The sequence below is a fragment of the Nycticebus coucang genome, chromosome 11 (genome assembly GCF_027406575.1).
Source record: "Nycticebus coucang isolate mNycCou1 chromosome 11, mNycCou1.pri, whole genome shotgun sequence".
NCBI lineage: Eukaryota > Metazoa > Chordata > Mammalia > Primates > Lorisidae > Nycticebus > Nycticebus coucang.
The window spans coordinates 126325842-126343586 of NC_069790.1; the positions used below are offsets into that span (position 1 = coordinate 126325842).

The following is a 17745-nucleotide window of genomic DNA, read 5'->3' on the forward strand; positions in this document are numbered from 1 at the left end:
TCAACTAACTGGGCCCTTTCCCCAGTGCCGTGTCTATGGTGGATGCTGTGGGAAGTCCAGAGTGGAGCGTGCCTGGAGCTGGCAGACCCCACAGAGAGAAAGTAGAACAGAGACCCCCAGGGGCTTTGTGGGAGGACAGGACGTTACTGCTTCGTGGATACAGAATTTATGCTGGGAAGATCGGAAGACTGGAGGAATAGACAGTGATGGTGAAAATGAGAACTATTACGTCGAGTATCCTTTCCACAATAAGAAGCAAGAGAATGGATCCCCATGGTGGCGTGTGTGAGTTGTGCCCACTTCCTCCAGATAGAAACATGCTCCCCGCCCCAGCCTGGCCCACAGGCTGCCGAACATGAAGGCTCAGCCCCAGTGTCCTGTGAAACCTGCAACAAATGTGAAAGGGCCACTCCCGACCCACGGGAGGAAGCACACACACTGCCTGATGTCTGTGCCGCCTGGGACAGGGGACCCGGTTGTCATCTTGGACCAGGTGGGAAAGTCTTGTGTTGAAGTTGAGCCACAAGATAAAGGGCCTGAGCCCCACAGATGGCCTGGTCGACAGCACAGGGAGTGGACGTCTGCTTGTGTGACCATTGTCACATTGGCCTTCCTGTCATCTGAGCCTGTCTTATTATAGCATCTGAAGTGGTTCTGGCATTCAGGCAGTGAATAGGCCTGTGTAGATGGGACATCCTGCAGTCTGAGTGTGGGATGGCATGACTGGCTGGGAGGGTGGCTCAGTGCCTGTTCCTGCCACCCTCTGGGGAACTCTGCCTGCCCCTGGACACAAAGCGAGCTGTCCCACCCACACTTTCTGTGGGTGCTCGGTACGGGGTCTGGTGCAAGAGCTACTCAATAAATACCACTTCGGTCAGTAAGGCAGCAGCCCAGGGCACAGTCTGCAGGTTGGGGCTCACTGATGAGTTTGTGAGGACTTGGCAGGAGACCCAAGCTGTGCCAGCTGGGTGCTCACTGTACCTAGCGGCTCCTCCCGGCGACCAGCCAACCCCAACGCAGGTACCTTGCTCAGCTCACCTTCCCGTGGGCTGGGAATTTGGGGACCCCAAGGGGCTCACAGCGGCTGTTGGCTGCTGGTGTCTCTAGGCCTCGCTGCTTCTCCAGGAGTGGCCGCAAAGTGCAAGTGTTTTTCAGGCTGAGGGTGTGCCACCTTTGTGAATGTCCCGCTGGCAAGGCAAGAAGGCAGAGAGGGAGGGAGCTGACACAGGGAGGGTGCGAGGCTGACTGACTGCAGCTGTCTTGGGTGGGCAGTCAGGAGCACCAGTTGAGGGCACAGGTGCAGACCCACCCCATGTGCCTCCGACAGGGTCACGGAGGGCAGAGAACAGAGACAAGGAGCCCCCAGTGAGGGCCGAGACTGCAGAGACAGGCTCTGTGCCTGAAAAGTGGAACAGGAGGCCCTAGGAGATGGAGCCACTGGCCCAATGCCACTCAGTTGATAGGCAAGAGAGTCAGGATTTTCACTCAAACATTTTTGCCTCCTGGGCCCAATTCTTGGATTCCTGTGAGTCCCAAAGACTCTTTAGGAAGACTCACCCCACCCCACCCCCCACCCCACATCTTGTTCCCAGACTCAGCCTGAGCCTCTTGTGGTCTACTTCCTCCCCTCCAAGGTCCTCTTGGGTTCAAGGGCAGCCTGGGCAACATAACAAGACCCCATCTCAGGCAGAGACTTCTTTTTTTTTTTTTTTCTGGGGCAGAGACTTCTATATGCCTGAGGGCGATTTACTATGTGGAGTGGGGCAAGTGTCGGCTAGTTTATGCACTTGTCCATGTAATTAGTCAAGGAACAAGCATATGAGTGTGTGGAGCCTGGCACTGCAGGTCCTAACCACCTGCTGTGAGCCAGGCCATCATCCTCAGTGTGCAGAAAGGCTTGAGAGATCACAGCGGCCAAAGAAGCTGCCGGCACACAGGCTGCTATGCTCTGGACACAGCTCCATGCCTGGGGCAAGCTTGCATCCCTCCTGGAAGAATGGATGGGCCCAGGAAAGGCGACAAGACCAGCACCGCCAGTGCAAGTGTGGGGAAGAGGTCAGCTGGCGCCGCTCTGCAGGGTGGACAGGACCCTGGGCAGCCTCCTCTTCTTGAGAATTTGTCCCTGGGTTTGGACATTCGCTCAGGCATTTCCTCTTCCTGACCCTCTAGAATTGGCAGAAAATTTTATTTTAATTTATTTTGAGACTGAGTCTCACTTTGTCATCCTAGGTTGAGTGCCATGGCATCACAGCTCACAGCAACCTCAAACTCATGGGTTTAAGTGATCTGTTTGCCTCAGCCTCCCGAGTAGCTGGGACTACCGGCACCTGCCACAACACTCAGCTATTTTTTTAGACACAGGGTCTTGCTCTGGCTCAGGCTGGTCTCAAACTCATGAACTCAAGCAATCTACCCACCTCGGCCTGCCAGAGTACTAGGATTACAGCCACCTGCCTGGCCTGGCAGGAAATTTATGTGAAAACTGTGGATGGGCACAGGGGCATGTACATGTAGTCCCAGCTACTCTGGAGGCTGAGACTGTAAGATTGCTTGTGCTCAGGAGTTCAAGAGCAGCCTGGGCAACATAGCAAGACCCCATCTCTAAATAAATACATGATCCTTTAAGAATTAGTGAGTCATCTAACCCACTTAAAGCAGGCTGAACTATAATCCAATTTGTCATTTTCTGCCCACAGAGTCCTACAGTGGTGGTGTTCACAGTGCAGTTTGTTGTGTCTGCCACATCGCAGGGGCAGTGCTAAGCGCTTCCTGTGTCTTCTTCAGCCCTACTTTATAACAGTCAACCTCATACATTTATGTGCCTTTTGTACAGCATAACTCGTTTATTATGTTAGTTACTATCATTCTCTTTCTGCTATACTGCAATTGCTGCAGTGTGAAGATTTCTATTTTCTTCACTATTGTATCTTTAGTGCTTAACAGTGTCTAGACATGAACAGGCTTTCTGAGTTAAACACCATTATCTCTATTTTGTAGGTGGAAAGGCTGCAGTTTAGAGAGGTAGGTACCCTGGGTCCTGTGGTACAGTTGTAGCCTGGAGACGTTGTGAGTTTGCTTCCAGACCACTGCCACAAAGCAAATATGGAAATAAAGCCAATAGCAAAAATATTCTTGTTTCCCAGTGCATATACCGTAGTTTATTAAATGTGTAATAGCATTAAAAATAAACATGCTTTAATTAAAAAATGCTTTCTTGCCCAAAAAAATGCTAATGACCATCTGAGTCTTAAGCAAGTTGTATCATTTTTGCTGGTGGGTGTCGACAGTCTTGACTGACCAGGGTGATGGGTGCTGAAGGTTACAATGGCTGTGGCAGTTTCTTAAAAAAGACGACAGTGAAGGGCTGGGCACAGTGGCTCACACCTGTAATCCCAGCACTCTGGGAGGCCAAGGCAGATGGATCTCCTAAGCTCACAGGTTCAAGATCAGCCTGAGCAAAAGTGAGACCCCTTCTCTAAAAATAGCTGGATGTTGCGGTGGGTGCCTTCGGTCCCAGCTACTCGGGAGGCTAAGGCAAGACAATCACTTGAGCCCAAGAGTTTGAGGTGGCTATGAGCTATGACACCCTGGCACTCATCCCCAGGGCAACTGAGTGAGACTCTGTCTCAAAAAAAAGAAAAAAGAAAAGAAAACAGTGAAGTTTGTCGCATCAGTTAGCTTTTCCTGTCACAAAAGATTTTCGGTAGGGAGTGATGCTGTGAGACCATTTTACCATCTTACAGCAGAACTTCTTTCAAAATTAGAGTCAGCCTGCTGGGCACAGTGGCTCATACCTATAATCCCAGCACTTGGGAGGCCGAGGCTGGTGGATTGCCCTGAGTGCATGAGTTTGGGACCAATCTCAGCAAGAGCTAGACCCCATCTCTAAAAAATAGCTGGGAATTGTTGCAGGCACCTGTAGTCCCAGCTACATGGGAGGCTGAGGCAAGAGAATCGCTTTAACCCAAGAGTTTAAGCTTGCTGTGAGCTAAGATGCTACGGCACTCTACTGAGGGCGACTAAGTAATGCTCTATCTCAAAAAAAAAAAAAAATTGGAGTCAGCCCTCTCCAGCCCCGCTGCTGCTTTATCAACTGAGTTTATGGAACATTCTGAATCCTTCACTGTCATTTCCAACGTTCACAGCACCTCCCCAGGAGTAGTTCCCATCTCAAGAAACCACTTTCTTTGCTCATCTGTAACAAGCAAGTCCTCATCCTTTCAAGTTTGATGACGAGACGGCAGCAGTTCTGCCCATCTTCAGACCCCACTTCTGTTCCTGGTTCTCCTGCAGTTTCCACCACATCTGCAGTTCCTCCGTCCACTGAGGCCTGGAGCTCCTCACAGTCAGCCATGAGGGTTGGAATCCACTTCTTCCAAACTTACTGCTGATATTTTGGCCAGCCTGGTGGCTAACAACTGTGGAGGCTGAGGCAGGAGGATCACCTGAGGCCAGGAATTTGAGACAAATTTCTTTCAAAAACTAGATGTAGTGGCACACATCTATAGTCCCAGGGGGATCGGTTGAGCTCCAGTGTTTGATGTTGTAGTGAGCTACAATAACGCCACTGCACTCTAGTCGAGGCAATGGAGTAAGACCTTATGTCCAAAAAAAAAAAAAAAAGTTGATATTTTGACCTTCCTATGAATCACGAATGTTCTCAGCACCATCTGGAATGGTGAATTCTTTCCAGAAGGTTTTCGATTTACTTTGCTCAGATCCACCAGAGGAAGCCCTATCTATGCAGGCTACTGCCTTACAAAATATATTTTTTTTCACTGTAGCTCTGATTTTAACAAAATGTATTTCTTTCTCTCCTCCTCCTCCTCCTCCCTCTTCTTCTTCTTTTTGACATAGAGTCTCACTTGGTTGCTCTAGGTAGAGTGTCATGGCATTATAGTTCACAGGAACCTCAAACTCTTGGGCTCAAGCGATTCTCCTGCCTCAGCCCCCCAAGTAGCTGGGACTACAGGTGCCCACTACAATGCCCGGCTATTTTTTAGAGAAGAGGTGTCACTCTTGCTCAGGCTGGTCTTCGACTCCTGAATTCAGGCAATCCACCCATCCTGTTCTCCCAGAGTGCTGGGATTACAGGCCAAAATGTATTTCTTAAATAATAAGACTTGAAAGTTGAATGACTCCTTGAGCCACGGGCTGCGTAGTGGGTGCTGTGTCAGCAGGCACAAACACAGCATTAACCCTTTACATCTGCATCAGAGCTCTGGGTGACCAGGTGCGTTATCAATAAGCAGCAATATTTTGAAAGGACTCTTTTACCTTTGAGCAGTAGGTTTCAACAGTGAGCTTAAAATATTCAGTAAACCATGCTGTAAACTGATGTGCTTCATCCATGTAACAAAAAACACTCATAACCCCTAATTCTACTGAAATTAAAAAACTGAGCACATGTGCTGTCAGCTAGGCTTTGTTGTTTCCTTCCTAGGGCATAGACAGAATAGATTTAGCATAATTCCTAAGGGCCTTAGGATTTTCAGAATGGTATGTGAGCCCTGGCTTTAACTTAGGGTCACCAGCCGCATTAGCCCCTCACAAGAGTCAGCCTGTACTCTGAAGCCAGGCACTGACTTCTCCTCTCTAGCTAGGAGAGTCCCAGTGGCATGCTCTTCCCACAGAAGGCTGCTTCATCCCCATGAAAATCCCTTGTTCAGGGCAGCCGCCTCCATCAGTGATCTCAGCACGACCTTCTGGATACCTCCCTGTAGCTTCTCCATCAGCACTGGCTGCCTCACCCTGCACTACGGCTTCTTCCCTTAAACTTCATGAACCAACCTCTGCTAACTTCATATTTTTCTTTTGTAGCTTCCTCTCTTCTCCCAGGTTTTGTAGAATTGAAGAGAGGTGGGTGGCTCATGCCTATAGCCAAGATGGGAAGATCACTTGAGGCCAGGAGCTCGAGGCTGAAGTGACATACAATCATACCATTGCACGCCAATCTGGTTGACAGGACAAGACCCTGTCTCTTTTTTTTGTTTGAGACAGAGTCTATGTCACCCTGGGCAGAGTGCCGTGGCCTCACAGATCATAGCAACCTCAAACTCTTGGCCTTAAGGGATTCTTTTGCCTCCAGAGTAGCTGGGACTATAGGCACCTGCCACAATGCCCAGCTATTGTTTTTGAGACAGGGTCTTGCTCTTGCTCAGGCCGGTCTCAAATCTGTGAGCTCAGGCAATCCACCCGTCTCAGCCACCCAAGTGCTGGGATTACAGGCATGAGCCACCACACCTGGCCTAAGACTCTATCTCTTTAAAAAAAATGTCAGGGGCTTGCTCTGGATGAGGCTTTGGCTAGGGGCTGATTCCGTCTTCTGTCCAGATCACTAAAATTTTCATTATCAGCAGTAAGGCTGTTCTGCTTCCTTATCACTCATGTGTTCACTGAAGTAGCATTTTTTTTTTTTTTTTTTTTTTTTTTTCAGTTTTTGGCCTGGGCTGGGTTTGAACCCACCACCTCTGGCATATGGAGCTAGCACCCTACTCCTTTGAGCCACAGGCACTGCCCTGAAGTAGCACTTTTAATTTCCTTCATGAACTTGTCCTTTGTGGTCACAATATGGCTAACTGGTGAAAGAGTCAAAGAGGCCCAGCTTTCAGCCTCTGTTGGATTAATGAATTAATTAACGTAGAGACAGGGTCTCACTCTGTTGCCCAGGCTGCCATGGGATCACCGCTTATTGTAGGATCAAACTCCTGGGCCCCAGTCATCTTCCTGTCCTGGCTTCCCAAGCGCGGGGACTGCAGGCCTGAGCCGGCGCACCCTGGCCTTTCTTCCCTTTAGAGGAGCCTTCCTCACTAAGCTTAATTATTTCCAGCTTTTGATTGAAAGTGAGAGACTTCTGACTCTTCCTTTCTCTTGAACACTGAGAGGCCATGATAGGGTTATTAATTGCCCTAATTTCAATACGGTCGTGTTCCAGGGAATAGCAAGGCCTGGAGGAAGAGACAGTGGAACAGCCCGTGGTGTAGCTGGAGCCCACGAAATATTTATCCGTTAAGTTTGCTGCCTGATACAAGCAAGGTTCATGGCACCCCAGAACAATTACAATAGTAACATCAATAGCAATGAGAAAGTGTGAAATGTTTTGAAAATTACCACAGTGTGACAGAGACAGGCAAAATGAACACAGGCTGTTGGAAAAATAGCGCAGGGTTGCCACAGCCTTCTACTTTTAAAAACTAAACTATCTCCAAAGTGCAGTAAAATAAGGTTCACCTGTAACCCAGCGAGGACGTAGTGGACCTGGGTCCTGGGGTGAATTAATCACGGGGATAAACTGACTTGTGGTGAAAGATAATGCGTGCTTGTTGCAAACTGAAGAGAAAACACAATTTGCATTTCCTTCACAGATTTATCTATTACAAAACACAGCGCACACTTCCTATGACAGTGCTGTCTGTGATGTGGAGACCCAGAGCCACCAGACCTGCCTGGGGCCGGGCTTAGGAGGCGGCTGGCAGAGACGCAGTTTGCACCAGGCAGCTAAGCCGCCTGCAGCCCCTGGGAGCCCGTCTGGTCTTTCGGGGAAATGACCGCCTGGCCTTCTCCGCTCGCAGCTCCGCTGCCCAGAACCGATCCTCACTCTTTTTTCTCCTTTTTCTTTTCTGCTTTTTTCGATTTCACCGTAGAAGAGGAAATTTTATGTTCGAGAGAAAGGATATTAGGTAGGAAGATGAAATGCAATATTAAACAACAAATCACAGGCATGATAATAAAAATGGGTTAACGTTGCACATGGGCCCGGGCTCCAGGCGTCGGGTGACCCTCACTCTCCCACTCCCACCGCCCGCCCTCGGTGTTTTCCTCCCGGGGTGCGTTTCCTGCGCCTCTTTAAACGCCGGGGTGGGGCGGTGGGCACAGGCAGCCGGAAGCCCCCAGGGTCGCCCCCCTCGGACCGCGCCGGTGGGAGGGGCCCCCCAGACCCTGCGCGCCCCCGGCCTGACCCCGGGCCCCGCGCTTGGCCCGGGTTCCCACGGGCCCAAGGCCCCACAGACCCCCGCCGAGATAAGGCCGCGGGCCTTTGTTCCTCCCCCCAGCTGGGTAAACCGCGCCCCCGCCTCCCCGGCCGGCTGGGGGGCACCTGTGTCCTGCCCGGAGCGCCGAGGGGACAATGGCCCGAGGGGCGCGCATTGTCGCCACGGTGTGTACTCTGGGGCGGGGGCGGCCAGGTGCGCGGCCGCGGAATGCAGGGTCGGCGCGGGGCCGGGGGGCGGGCCGGGGGCGGGCAGGTGCGCCGCGCTTGGGCCGGGCGTCCCGGGGCGGACTTGGCTCCGGACCGGGCTCCGCTGGGGCAAGGGCGGCGCGGAAGCACCCGGGGACGCCGCTGTTCCTGTCCGCGCGCGGTTTGGGACGCACCTGGCAGGTCGTAAAGTGATTTACGAACTGAAAGTGTTAACCGAGGCCGCCAGCTGGAGGCCCGGCCGGCTTTATGAATTTTATTAGGTGCCCTATTATGGAAAATAAACTCTAATCCGACCATAAAAACCAAATCTGAAAACCATACTGGCCTTGTAGTCTGAACACTGCGGCCTTCTTGGCGGAGATCACACCGCCCAAGGTGTTAGTTTTATTGGGGGAGGCGCAGTGCACTGCGGGACTTTTGTACTGGGGGGCTGTGGGGACGCCCCCCGCGCCGCCCACCCGAGGCCCGGCGGGTCCCCTCCACGCGCGTCCCGGGCCACTCCCAGCCGGGACTCGGAACTGTCCCCTTCCTGGGGGCCGGGGAGGCCGCAGGCTCAGCGAGCCGGTCAACCTGGGAGGCGCTTGGGGAGGTTGGGGAGGCGGACTATGTGCACATTGTTATGAAACCGATCTCCAGAACATTCTCATCTTCCCAGACTGAATCTCTATCTCAAAGAAATACCAACTCCCCGCCACCCAGCATCCCCAGCGGCCCCTTCTGTTCACAGGAGTTTGGCTCATCTAAAGTGGCACCCTCCTAGGTGGAGTCATCCGCGATTTGTCTTTCCTCGACTGGCTCCTTTCATGTAGCAGAATGTCCTCAAGGGCCATCCACGTGGTAGCCTAGGACAGGACTTTCTCCTTTTTTCAGCCTGAGTAGTACCCGGCTGGATGTCCGCACCCCGTTTCCCCTATACCATCATCTGTGAGCGGACCCCTGCTCCAAGCCAACTGGCCACTGCCATGAACCCGGGGGGACCAACACCGCCTCAAGACCGTCTCTCTGATTCTTTGGATATATACCCAGAGCTGAGACTGCTGGATGATGTGGTAACTGTTTTTAATTTTAAGAAACTTCTGGATGTTCTCCGCAGGGCCGCCCGTGCACAAGTGCCCCGGATTCTCCACATCCGCACCCCCCCCCCACCTTTCCCTGATGTAATGCTTGGCCACCCCGGCAGGCGTGAGTGGTGTCGGTGGTTTTGATTTGCGTTTCCCACGATTAGTGTTGCGCATCTCTTCAGTACATTTGTTGCCATTTGTGTGTGTGTATATATATTTTTTTTTTTGAGAAATGTCTGTTCAAGTCATTTGCCCATTTTAAAAGTGGATTCTTTTGGTTTTGTTGTTCTTGGGTGGAGGGAGTTCTTTATATATTCTGGATATTCACCTGTCAATGTTTACATGGTTTGCAAATATCTTCTTCTCTCACCCCAGGTCGCCTCTCTTTCTCTGCAGACAGCATCCGGGTGGCACACTGCAGTTTTTCAGTTTGCTGTGGTCCCATTGTCTGATTTTACTTTGTTGCCTGTATTATGGTGGAAGGAAAGCCTTCCTTCCTCAGTTGGGGAACTGTGAAGAGGGAGGCTGGTAGGGAGAGTTCAGGCCCATTTCCTCTGTTCTCTAGTTGTTTCCGCACTTCCCTGACTCTGGTATTAACCTGTTAACCAGAAGCTCTCTCTGGCCTCACCTTTTGGCCAGATGTTCGGCAGGCTGTGCAGAGCCCCTGGGCTGTGGTCTGCAGGACACAGGGTCTTCTCCTTCATGACAAGGGCTTTATCCACATGCTTTTCACACCCCGAGGAACTCGCACAGGGCAAGGCATGTCTTTCTCAATCGTGTGACCAACGAGCAAACAGATCCAGCCTTAAGGAGGGCAAGGGGGCCGAGTTGGGGTTCCAGGGGACAGAGTCAGTCTGGGGAGGCGACCACTGATGGGACCCAGCCGCTGGTCACAATGACCTCCCCTTCAATTCCCCATGCACCCTGGCTTACTTTGGGACACAGAGATCTATGTGACTGTGGAGCAGGGGTTTCCCCAGAGGGAAGCCTGAGGTCAGGCTGAAAAATGCCTCAACTTCCCTCTGGGGTCCAATTGTGTAGACCGAGCTCTGGGTCCTGACTACCCCGTTCTTGGGGCTGCAAAGACTTTGTGACCCTGAGGTTGAGGCTCGGGTGTATTTTGAGGCTGGGGCCCTGAGGGTGACCCCTGCCCCAGTCCAGTCAGCGACCCTGAGTGCGACGCCCCCGGGGTGGGGCACGCACTCCAGAAGGCGGGCAGGGCGAACCTCACAACCATTCATTAGACGGAATGAATTGTTCACCGTGCCCGGAGTCGGTGAGCATGAGCCAGTGATTATATTTAAATTTGCTATAATTGATTTGGGGAAGAGCTGGTGTGACAAGAACGAATTGATCATCAAATTTATTAGTGAGATAAATTCCAGTTGGAGCGAGCGGCTGGCTGGAGACGCAGGGGCCACAGGCACATCCGACCTTCTCCTGGTAGAACCAGGCCTTGCCCTGCTGGGTCGGGGCAGGGGTCGGTCCTGAGGGTGGCCAGGTCATCCTTTACGGCTGCTCTGCCTGGTCTCGGAGGAGGGGTGCAGGAGTAGAGCCTCGGCTGAGACCCGGGCGCCCAAGCACCCAGGCCAGATGTTGCACCCCCTTTCCAGGCCCGGGCCCTCCCCGTCCCGGCTGCCCAGGCTTGGGGTGGAGGCGCCGAGGCTGGGCTGGCGGAGCTCAGGGGGGAAATAACCCCGAGATGTGGAACGACCCAGTGGAGATATTGGTTGCCTCTCCAATGTGTTAGAAATTAAGAAGAGGTTTGTAGGGACTGCAGATTTTTTTTAAACCTCAGAGGCACCTACCTTCCCTCTCTCCTTCGTCCCCACCCCTGACTTGCCCACTCACTTCCCTCGGCCTTTTTCTCTGCTCCACCAGTTGCAGACCCAGCCCGGCTCTGCAGACCACCTTTGGACTCCGGGCGGCCAGGCCTGCCCTGCTGCCCGCGCCGGCGGCCGCTTCTGCGTGGCTCGCAGCAGCCGCGCCCCCGACCTTGGCTGAGGCTGCATTTTATGGAAGGAGCCGGGGGTGATAATGAGCTGCCGCAGAGGATATTAATCTCGCCCCGGCCCTGAGGCAGAGGGAGTGGCCTCGATCGCCCGCAGTAATCACCCAAATGAAACGCCTAGCCCCTCTGAACTCATTTATCAGCTGGAGGAGGAGGCTGTTCACCCCAGCCCGGGGTGCTGGGGAGAAAGTGACAGTCGCAGGGAAACGGGAGGCACCAAGCTGGAGAGAGGCTGATCGTTAGTTTCCCGGGCTCCGGGCGGTTACCAGCTCCGCGACCCGAAGGGGAGCTGGGAGAGCGGCTGGCCCTGGCGGAGCGCGAGCGCGGGTGGGGTTCGCATGTGGGCAGCACATGGCCGGCCGGCGCGCCCGGCGCCGCGTGATTAATGGCGCGCGCCGCCGAGGTTTGTGAACCCAGGGCCGCGGCAGCCGTGGGTGGGCGCCCCTGCTGCCGGCTGCTGGCGCCGCGGACCGCTTTAGCTCAGGTCCACAAACCGACCCTGGCCAGAGCAAGCAGGGGAAGGCGTGGGTGTAGGGGAGGGCAGACGAGACGCACTCCCAGTTCAGCGCCTTCCGAGAAGTGTACGGGAGCCGGCCACGGTCTCGCGGACTCCAAATGCCGCGCAAGTCTTTCTGAAATGTTCAGGTGGTGTGTTTCCACTTCTGGAGCACCGACGAAGCACGAAGATCCCGCAAGGTCACAGGGAAATAACTACGCCGGGTCCACCGTTGCTCCTCCGAGAGTCCCACGCCCGCACAGGTGTGAGCCGGGCGCCGGAGGGGGTCACCCTCGGGGGGTCAGCCGCTGGATGGACACCCTCCCCATCACTTCAACAACCCAACAGCAAAGCCCACTTTCATACCCCCAAAGATTTTCACTCTCTTCCAGTAAAAAACCAATTTATTTTACGTTCCATCGTGGGCGATGCGAGAAGCTAAATAACTTAGCATGCATAAGTAGACGTTTCTTTTTTATATATAAATACAATATACAAAAATACAGTACGGTTTTGAGATTCCCAGCAGTTTGAACGCTCATGACATCCGTTTCCCCCACCCCCAAGATATATAAGCACAAAATCTTTTCTGTTTTCAATACTCAGCCGAATGGTGTTTCCAGGGAAGGTTTCAAGTTTCAGAGGTCACTTAACACTGTCGGTTTCCGCCTTCCGCGACGCGGGGAGAGTGGGGCGTAGGCTTCCTCCGGGAGTTGTCGGTTCTTCTCACAAGCACCTCCCCCCGCAACCAAAATTAATTTTAAAAGAACTAGAGTTCAAGTTTGAGTCCGCTGGATCTCCCTCTCCCAGTGTCTGAAGAACAGAAGAGGCGCTATGGCCCGCAGGGGACGCGCAGGACCGGAGGCCCCAGCGCGGGCCGGCGAGCTGTCCCCGGGGAGGTGGCCTCACCGGGGCGGGGTCCAGGCACCAGCCGGGCCGCCGGGCTTCTACTGCGGCGGGGGCTGGCGTCCGGGCCCGCCGGGCCGCGGGGGCGGAGAGTCGTCCTCAGACGAGCAGTCGGAGGAAGCGGTGCGGGCCCCGGCGCCGTTGCTGTAGGGGAAATGGTCCTCGTCGTCGTCGTCCTCGTCCTCCTCGGGGTCACTGTCCCTCAAGTCCCGCAGGCGGCGTCCGGGGGCCTTGTCCCCGGCCACGGGCGGCCCCAGCAGCCCGTCTGCGCCCTGCTCCTCCGCGCCGCCGCCTTTTCCTGCGCCCCCACCCCCGCCTTTCTGCTTCTCAGCTTCCTGCGCCGCCTGCTCTTTGGCTTTTTTGCTGCGTTTCCATTTCATCCGCCGGTTCTGGAACCAGATCTTCACCTGCATGCACGGGGGGGGCATGAGAACCCGGCCATCCCCGTCCCCAGAGTCCCCGCCTCCTGGTGCCCCGCTGCGTGCACCCTGGACCCTCGCGCCCGGGAGCGCCCAGTGCCCTCCCCTCCTACTCATCAGCAACCCAGAGCTGGCCGGGGGCTCTAAGGAAGCTCTTGGACTGTCCCCAACGCCCCGGGCCGTCGACATTCTACCCGCGGCCTCCATCATGGCCGTACAAAGCCGCTGGGTTCATCTCTGTAAACTTCAAGGAGTTCCCTCATCTCTTTCTGGAGCGAAATTTCTTGGATATGGCCTGAGTTACGGTTAGGGTTAGGGAAGGGGCCTTACATGCAGATTCTCGGGCCTCATCCTAATCTATTGAATCAGGGAACCCGGGCGCCGGCTACCTGGACCGCCCTGGCGCAGATCCAGATGCCCACGACAGCCTGTGGCTCAAGAGTGCAGGGGTGACAGTGTCCTAGGGGCTCAGAAAGCACTGGTGGTGGCGGGGAGGTGCGCACCTGGGTCTCGGTGAGCATAAGCGAGGTGGCCACCTCGAAGCGCTTGGGCCGCGACAGGTACTTGTTGAGCTTGAACTGGTGCTCCAGCTCCAGCAGCTGCTGGCTGGTGAAGGCGGTGCGCGGTCGGCGGCATTTCCCCAGGAGGTTAGACTGCGCCTGGGCTGCGGGTGGGGAGGGCAGTGAGGCCCCCAGCCCGCTCCCTCCCCTCAGCCCACACCACTTCCCCACCATAACCCCACTAGTACAGGGCATTTCCCTCAACCTGAACAGGGGACTCCGGGTCCAGAGTGGAACTGGGCAGTTTGGGCTTAATGGGATCAAATCTTTTTGTCTAAGACAAAGTCTGAGGCCCTCTCCACCTGGGTGAGCATTGGTAGGAAGAGGGTTGACCCAAGGCTGGAGGAGCAGTGCCCAGAGGAACCACATGCCCTCCCCACCTCACTGCACCTTACTGAATTCAGGCTCAAATCCTGACTGGTGTGAGGAAGGATTGGCCCTGCTGGTCAGGAGTCCCACCACCACCTCCTTGGAACAGAAGTAGAGGAGGAGAAAAAGAAACAGAAGGAGGAAGGAGGGAAGGATGGGGACATAAAAAACCCAAACCCGACCCTAAAGTCACTGTATTCTTCAGAGGCTCTCCCACCGTTAACATTTTTTTTCTTGACAAGTCCCCTCCCACCCCCCACCCCCATCCGCCCCAGGGTGCAGAGGGCAAAGCCTGGGGAGACTGGAAGCCTTTTCTGGCCTATTCTCATTACGCAAATTAAAGGCAGAGGCGAATCTGGCTTTCTGTGTGTTCAAGGAGGCCTGTCCGACTTTATTTACATAATTTCGCACGGTTACATCACAGAGAATTTTATGACCTCAAAACGAGACTTCCCTTGATTTCCCAGGAGCCTGACAAGTGTTAGACAATAAAAGAAAGAGAGCAAAGGAAAGAAAAGAGGCCAGCCTGGGCCTGGATGAGCTCAGGCTCCCCTGGGACCGGCAATTTGCTTTATAGGAAGGCCCACGCCCCCTGCTTTAGTTAAACAAGGCCCCGAATTCCCAACTTGACAATACATTAGAACTTTAATTAAAACACTGGCTCTGGAGGGACCATTTGGGAAATGCCATCCCATGGGCAGAGACAACTAATTAAAGGAAACCAGATAGATTTTCCAGTGACCAGGAAGCTCCTTGGCACCCACTTCACTGTCCTCACCTTCCAGATTGTGGTGTTCAGATTCCTTTTCCCAACTTAAAGCTGCTGTGTTTTTAATTTGGCCACCTCTGGGTCAAGATTAGGAGTCAGAGACTGGCCTGGTGTGTTGGCCAAGGTATCCCTTTTTAATCTACTTTGTGAGTGACCTTGGGCTCTGTGAAGGCCCCAGAAGTGCTGGTGATGGCCCAGAGCCCTAGAAAGTTTGTGTGGAGACCATCGGCTTCTGAGCTTGCAGGGGTAGTGGGGGTGGGGTTAAGCACCCCACGTTCTGGGAAATGCATTTCATACTGGCAAACGCAGTGGCTTTCTATCAAAAGGGGTTTCTGGGCTCAGCAGCCATGGCCCGAAGGGTGTCCTGGGGTTTAAGTGGCTGACAGGGGGTCAGCAGACCCTGAAATGTCAGAGGTACAGCCCCCAAACAGAGGTGAGGGAGAGTCTCCTTCTTGCTGGGAGTCTGTAGGGGCTGCCTCTGCAATGGAAGGGATGTGGCCATGTGGGCCTTCTTGGAGCAGAGCTGGGAAAAGCCCTGGTGACTGTGAGCAAACAGTGAGCACCCCGGATTTTCTCACTCCCGTGTGACTTCTCCAGCCTCTGGGGTCACAGCTTTTCTCTATTTAGTCACAACCACGTCTTCTAGCAGAAGAGTCTGAATTCCAGAGTGTTTGTTTCTTTTTTCCTTTTTCCCTTCCCTGCCTGCATCTCCCCGGTCTAAACAAATCCACCCAGAAACAATGGGCCCTCTTTGTTTGGGTGTTCAGATGCTGAAAGTAAAGCCTGGTCTGACTCAAAGGTAGGTGACCCCCGTGGGGGAGTGAGAGAGCCAGCTGGAGTGCCAGCCGCCTGCGCCTTGTGCCAGGGAAGGAAACCAGCATGGGCCCAGGCCTCCAGGGGAGGGATCCCACCTGCGTGCTGAGGGTGTAACTGGGCCGCTCGCACTCCAACCGTGTTGGAAGCGGTGGATTCAGGGGACCCGCACCTGCTGCTTAGAGTCTCCGCATCCTTTGGTTCAAGCCAGGCAGCACATCAGCACCCCTTCGGGGGAAGGCCGTGCCCCAGCAAGGCTCACTCGGAGTCCCGTGGGCCCCGGCCTCTGCAGCCCTACGTCCCCAGAGCCTCTTTCTCTAGTTCGCGGCTCCTGGCGCTCTCTCTTTCGCGGAAGGGATGGGGTCTTGCCAGAGGTCAGAATGGGGGTCGGGGCCAAGTTCCTTTCCTGGCGATTAAGCCCCCGATTTCTATGAGCCCCCATTCCCAGGCCGGGCTAATTCAGGGCGTTCCTGGGCTCGCCTTCCCCCACCACTTCCTTCTGCAGCCTGCAGGTTAATCATTAGAGTTCAGTCTCACACCTCCAGCTGCCCTTTCCCGCTAAGAGAGAAAGAGAAGGCAAGGCCCGCGCGTGGCCATTTTAATAATTCGCCGCTAATCTCACACCGCGGGCCCCTCAAGCAGAGCTGAGGCAGCTTCTCCGCGCTTCCATGCCTGGCTAAGCGAGGGGACCAAAGCAGAGAGGGAAGGAGCGGTGAGGGGGACGCGCGAGAGAATCGTAGCCGGCCCTCCCTCACCCGCCCGGGGACCGCGCCGGTACTCACAGTTAAAGTCGGGCATCTTGGGCAGGATCATGCCCGCGGTGGACGCGCGCAGCCACTGGTCCAGCTGAAAGGTGCCGGCGCCCAGCTTGATGGGGTCGGCCGGGTGAGCTGGGTGCGCGCCCTGCACCTGCGGGTAGGAGTAGGCGAGCGCCGGGTGCTGGCTGGCCAGCGCCGCCGCCGCCGCCGCCGCCGAGTAGCCGTAGACCGGGTGGCCATAGAGCGCCGCCTGAGCTGGGAGGCCCGCACCGCCCTGGGCGCCCCCCGGGTGTAGCCCCAGCGCCAGGCCACCGGCGGCGGCAGCCGCGGCAGCAGCAGCGGCGGCCGCAGCGGCGCCTGGGTGCGCGTGGGGGGGTCCCCCGTGCCCGCCGCCAGTGCCGCCGCCGCCACCTCCGGAGCCCAGGAAGCCCGGCTTGGGCAGCAGCGCGCAGTGCGCGGCCAGGAGGCGCGGCGGCGACGGGCTCTCGGCGCGCAGGCGGTCGGTGGGCGCCGGCGGCTCGGAAGACGCCGGGCTGCAGCTGCCGCTCGCTCCACCGCCGCCGCCACCGCCCGGGCCAGATGCAGCGGCCGCAAGAGACGTGACCAAGGCCAGCGGCGCGCTCTGCGCAGAGGCGCATCGCGGGGGGTCCACCGCCAGCAGGGCGTCGATGCGAAAATTTTTTGATTTTTCCATCGGCTCGTTTGGAACTGGCGATCAGGGCCCGGTGGTGGGTGACGCGGCCGTGTGCCGGTTCCTAGAGTCTGTGCGTGGCGGTGGCAAGCCCCGGGGGCTTGATAATTGTATTGTGATTATTTGCCAATAATCAAAGTCGCCGCCGGAAACTCAGTCCAGGGTGACCATGATCCAGGCGTCTCCTCCGTGCGGCCCGTCCCGGGCCGCACTCACACGCGCACAAACTCCCACGCGTGCGCTCCCGCGCGTCTGGGCCGAGGAGTCCGGCTCTGCGCTCAAGCCCTCAGCGCCCGCGCCGAGGCCGCTGGAGCTGTGCTGGGGACCCGCGCCCCTCCGCTCACTTGAAGCGCAGCGCGCCCTCCCATTGGCGCGCGCGGCGGGGGCTCTGGGAGGGGCGGCGGCTCCACTATTGGCGGAAGGGCGCACCTGTCACGGTGCAGTCCTCCCGCCGTCCCGCCCCTGCGCCGCGAGGTCCTAAACAGCTCGCGGTGTTGAGCCAGTGTGGCCTGGCGGGGACAGCTTCTGGGCTTGGAAGACTCGGAGTCTCAACTTAGGGTACCTGTCCCGCCCTGCTGCTGGCCCTGGAAACCCCCGGTCCCATGGAAAGCCCTGCGGCTGCCGGAGTCCCATCCTGAGACACCTTGTCCGTTTCCGGGCTTGCGTCTCCTGTGGCTTGCACCAGCGTCCCCTCC

At 55.7% G+C, this 17745-nt stretch overlaps 1 protein-coding gene across 1 annotated transcript; it reads right to left on the minus strand.

Moving 5' to 3' along the window:
• Positions 1 to 12201: 12201 nt before the first annotated feature.
• MNX1 (motor neuron and pancreas homeobox 1) lies at positions 12202 to 17053 on the minus strand. The gene is made up of 3 exons (XM_053553599.1): positions 16384 to 17053; positions 13594 to 13754; positions 12202 to 13078 (listed from the first exon to the last, which is right to left on the minus strand). The coding sequence occupies exons 1-3, from the start codon at positions 17051 to 17053 to the stop codon at positions 12713 to 12715; spliced, it is 1197 nt and encodes a 398-aa protein (XP_053409574.1). The 3' UTR covers positions 12202 to 12712.
• Between the last annotated feature and the right edge of the window lie 692 nt (positions 17054 to 17745).

Bases quoted from the DNA above. Each gene is read 5' to 3' on its own strand.
- MNX1 (XM_053553599.1), bottom strand. From the start codon at position 17,053: ATGGAAAAATCAAAAAATTTTCGCATCGACGCCCTGCTGGCGGTGGAC. The intron at 13,755-16,383 runs GTGAGTACCGGC...CCCCACCCGCAG, and splicing joins CAAGATGCCCGACTTTAACT to CCCAGGCGCAGTCTAACCTC. The intron at 13,079-13,593 runs GTGCGCACCTCC...CCGTGCATGCAG, and splicing joins TTATGCTCACCGAGACCCAG to GTGAAGATCTGGTTCCAGAA.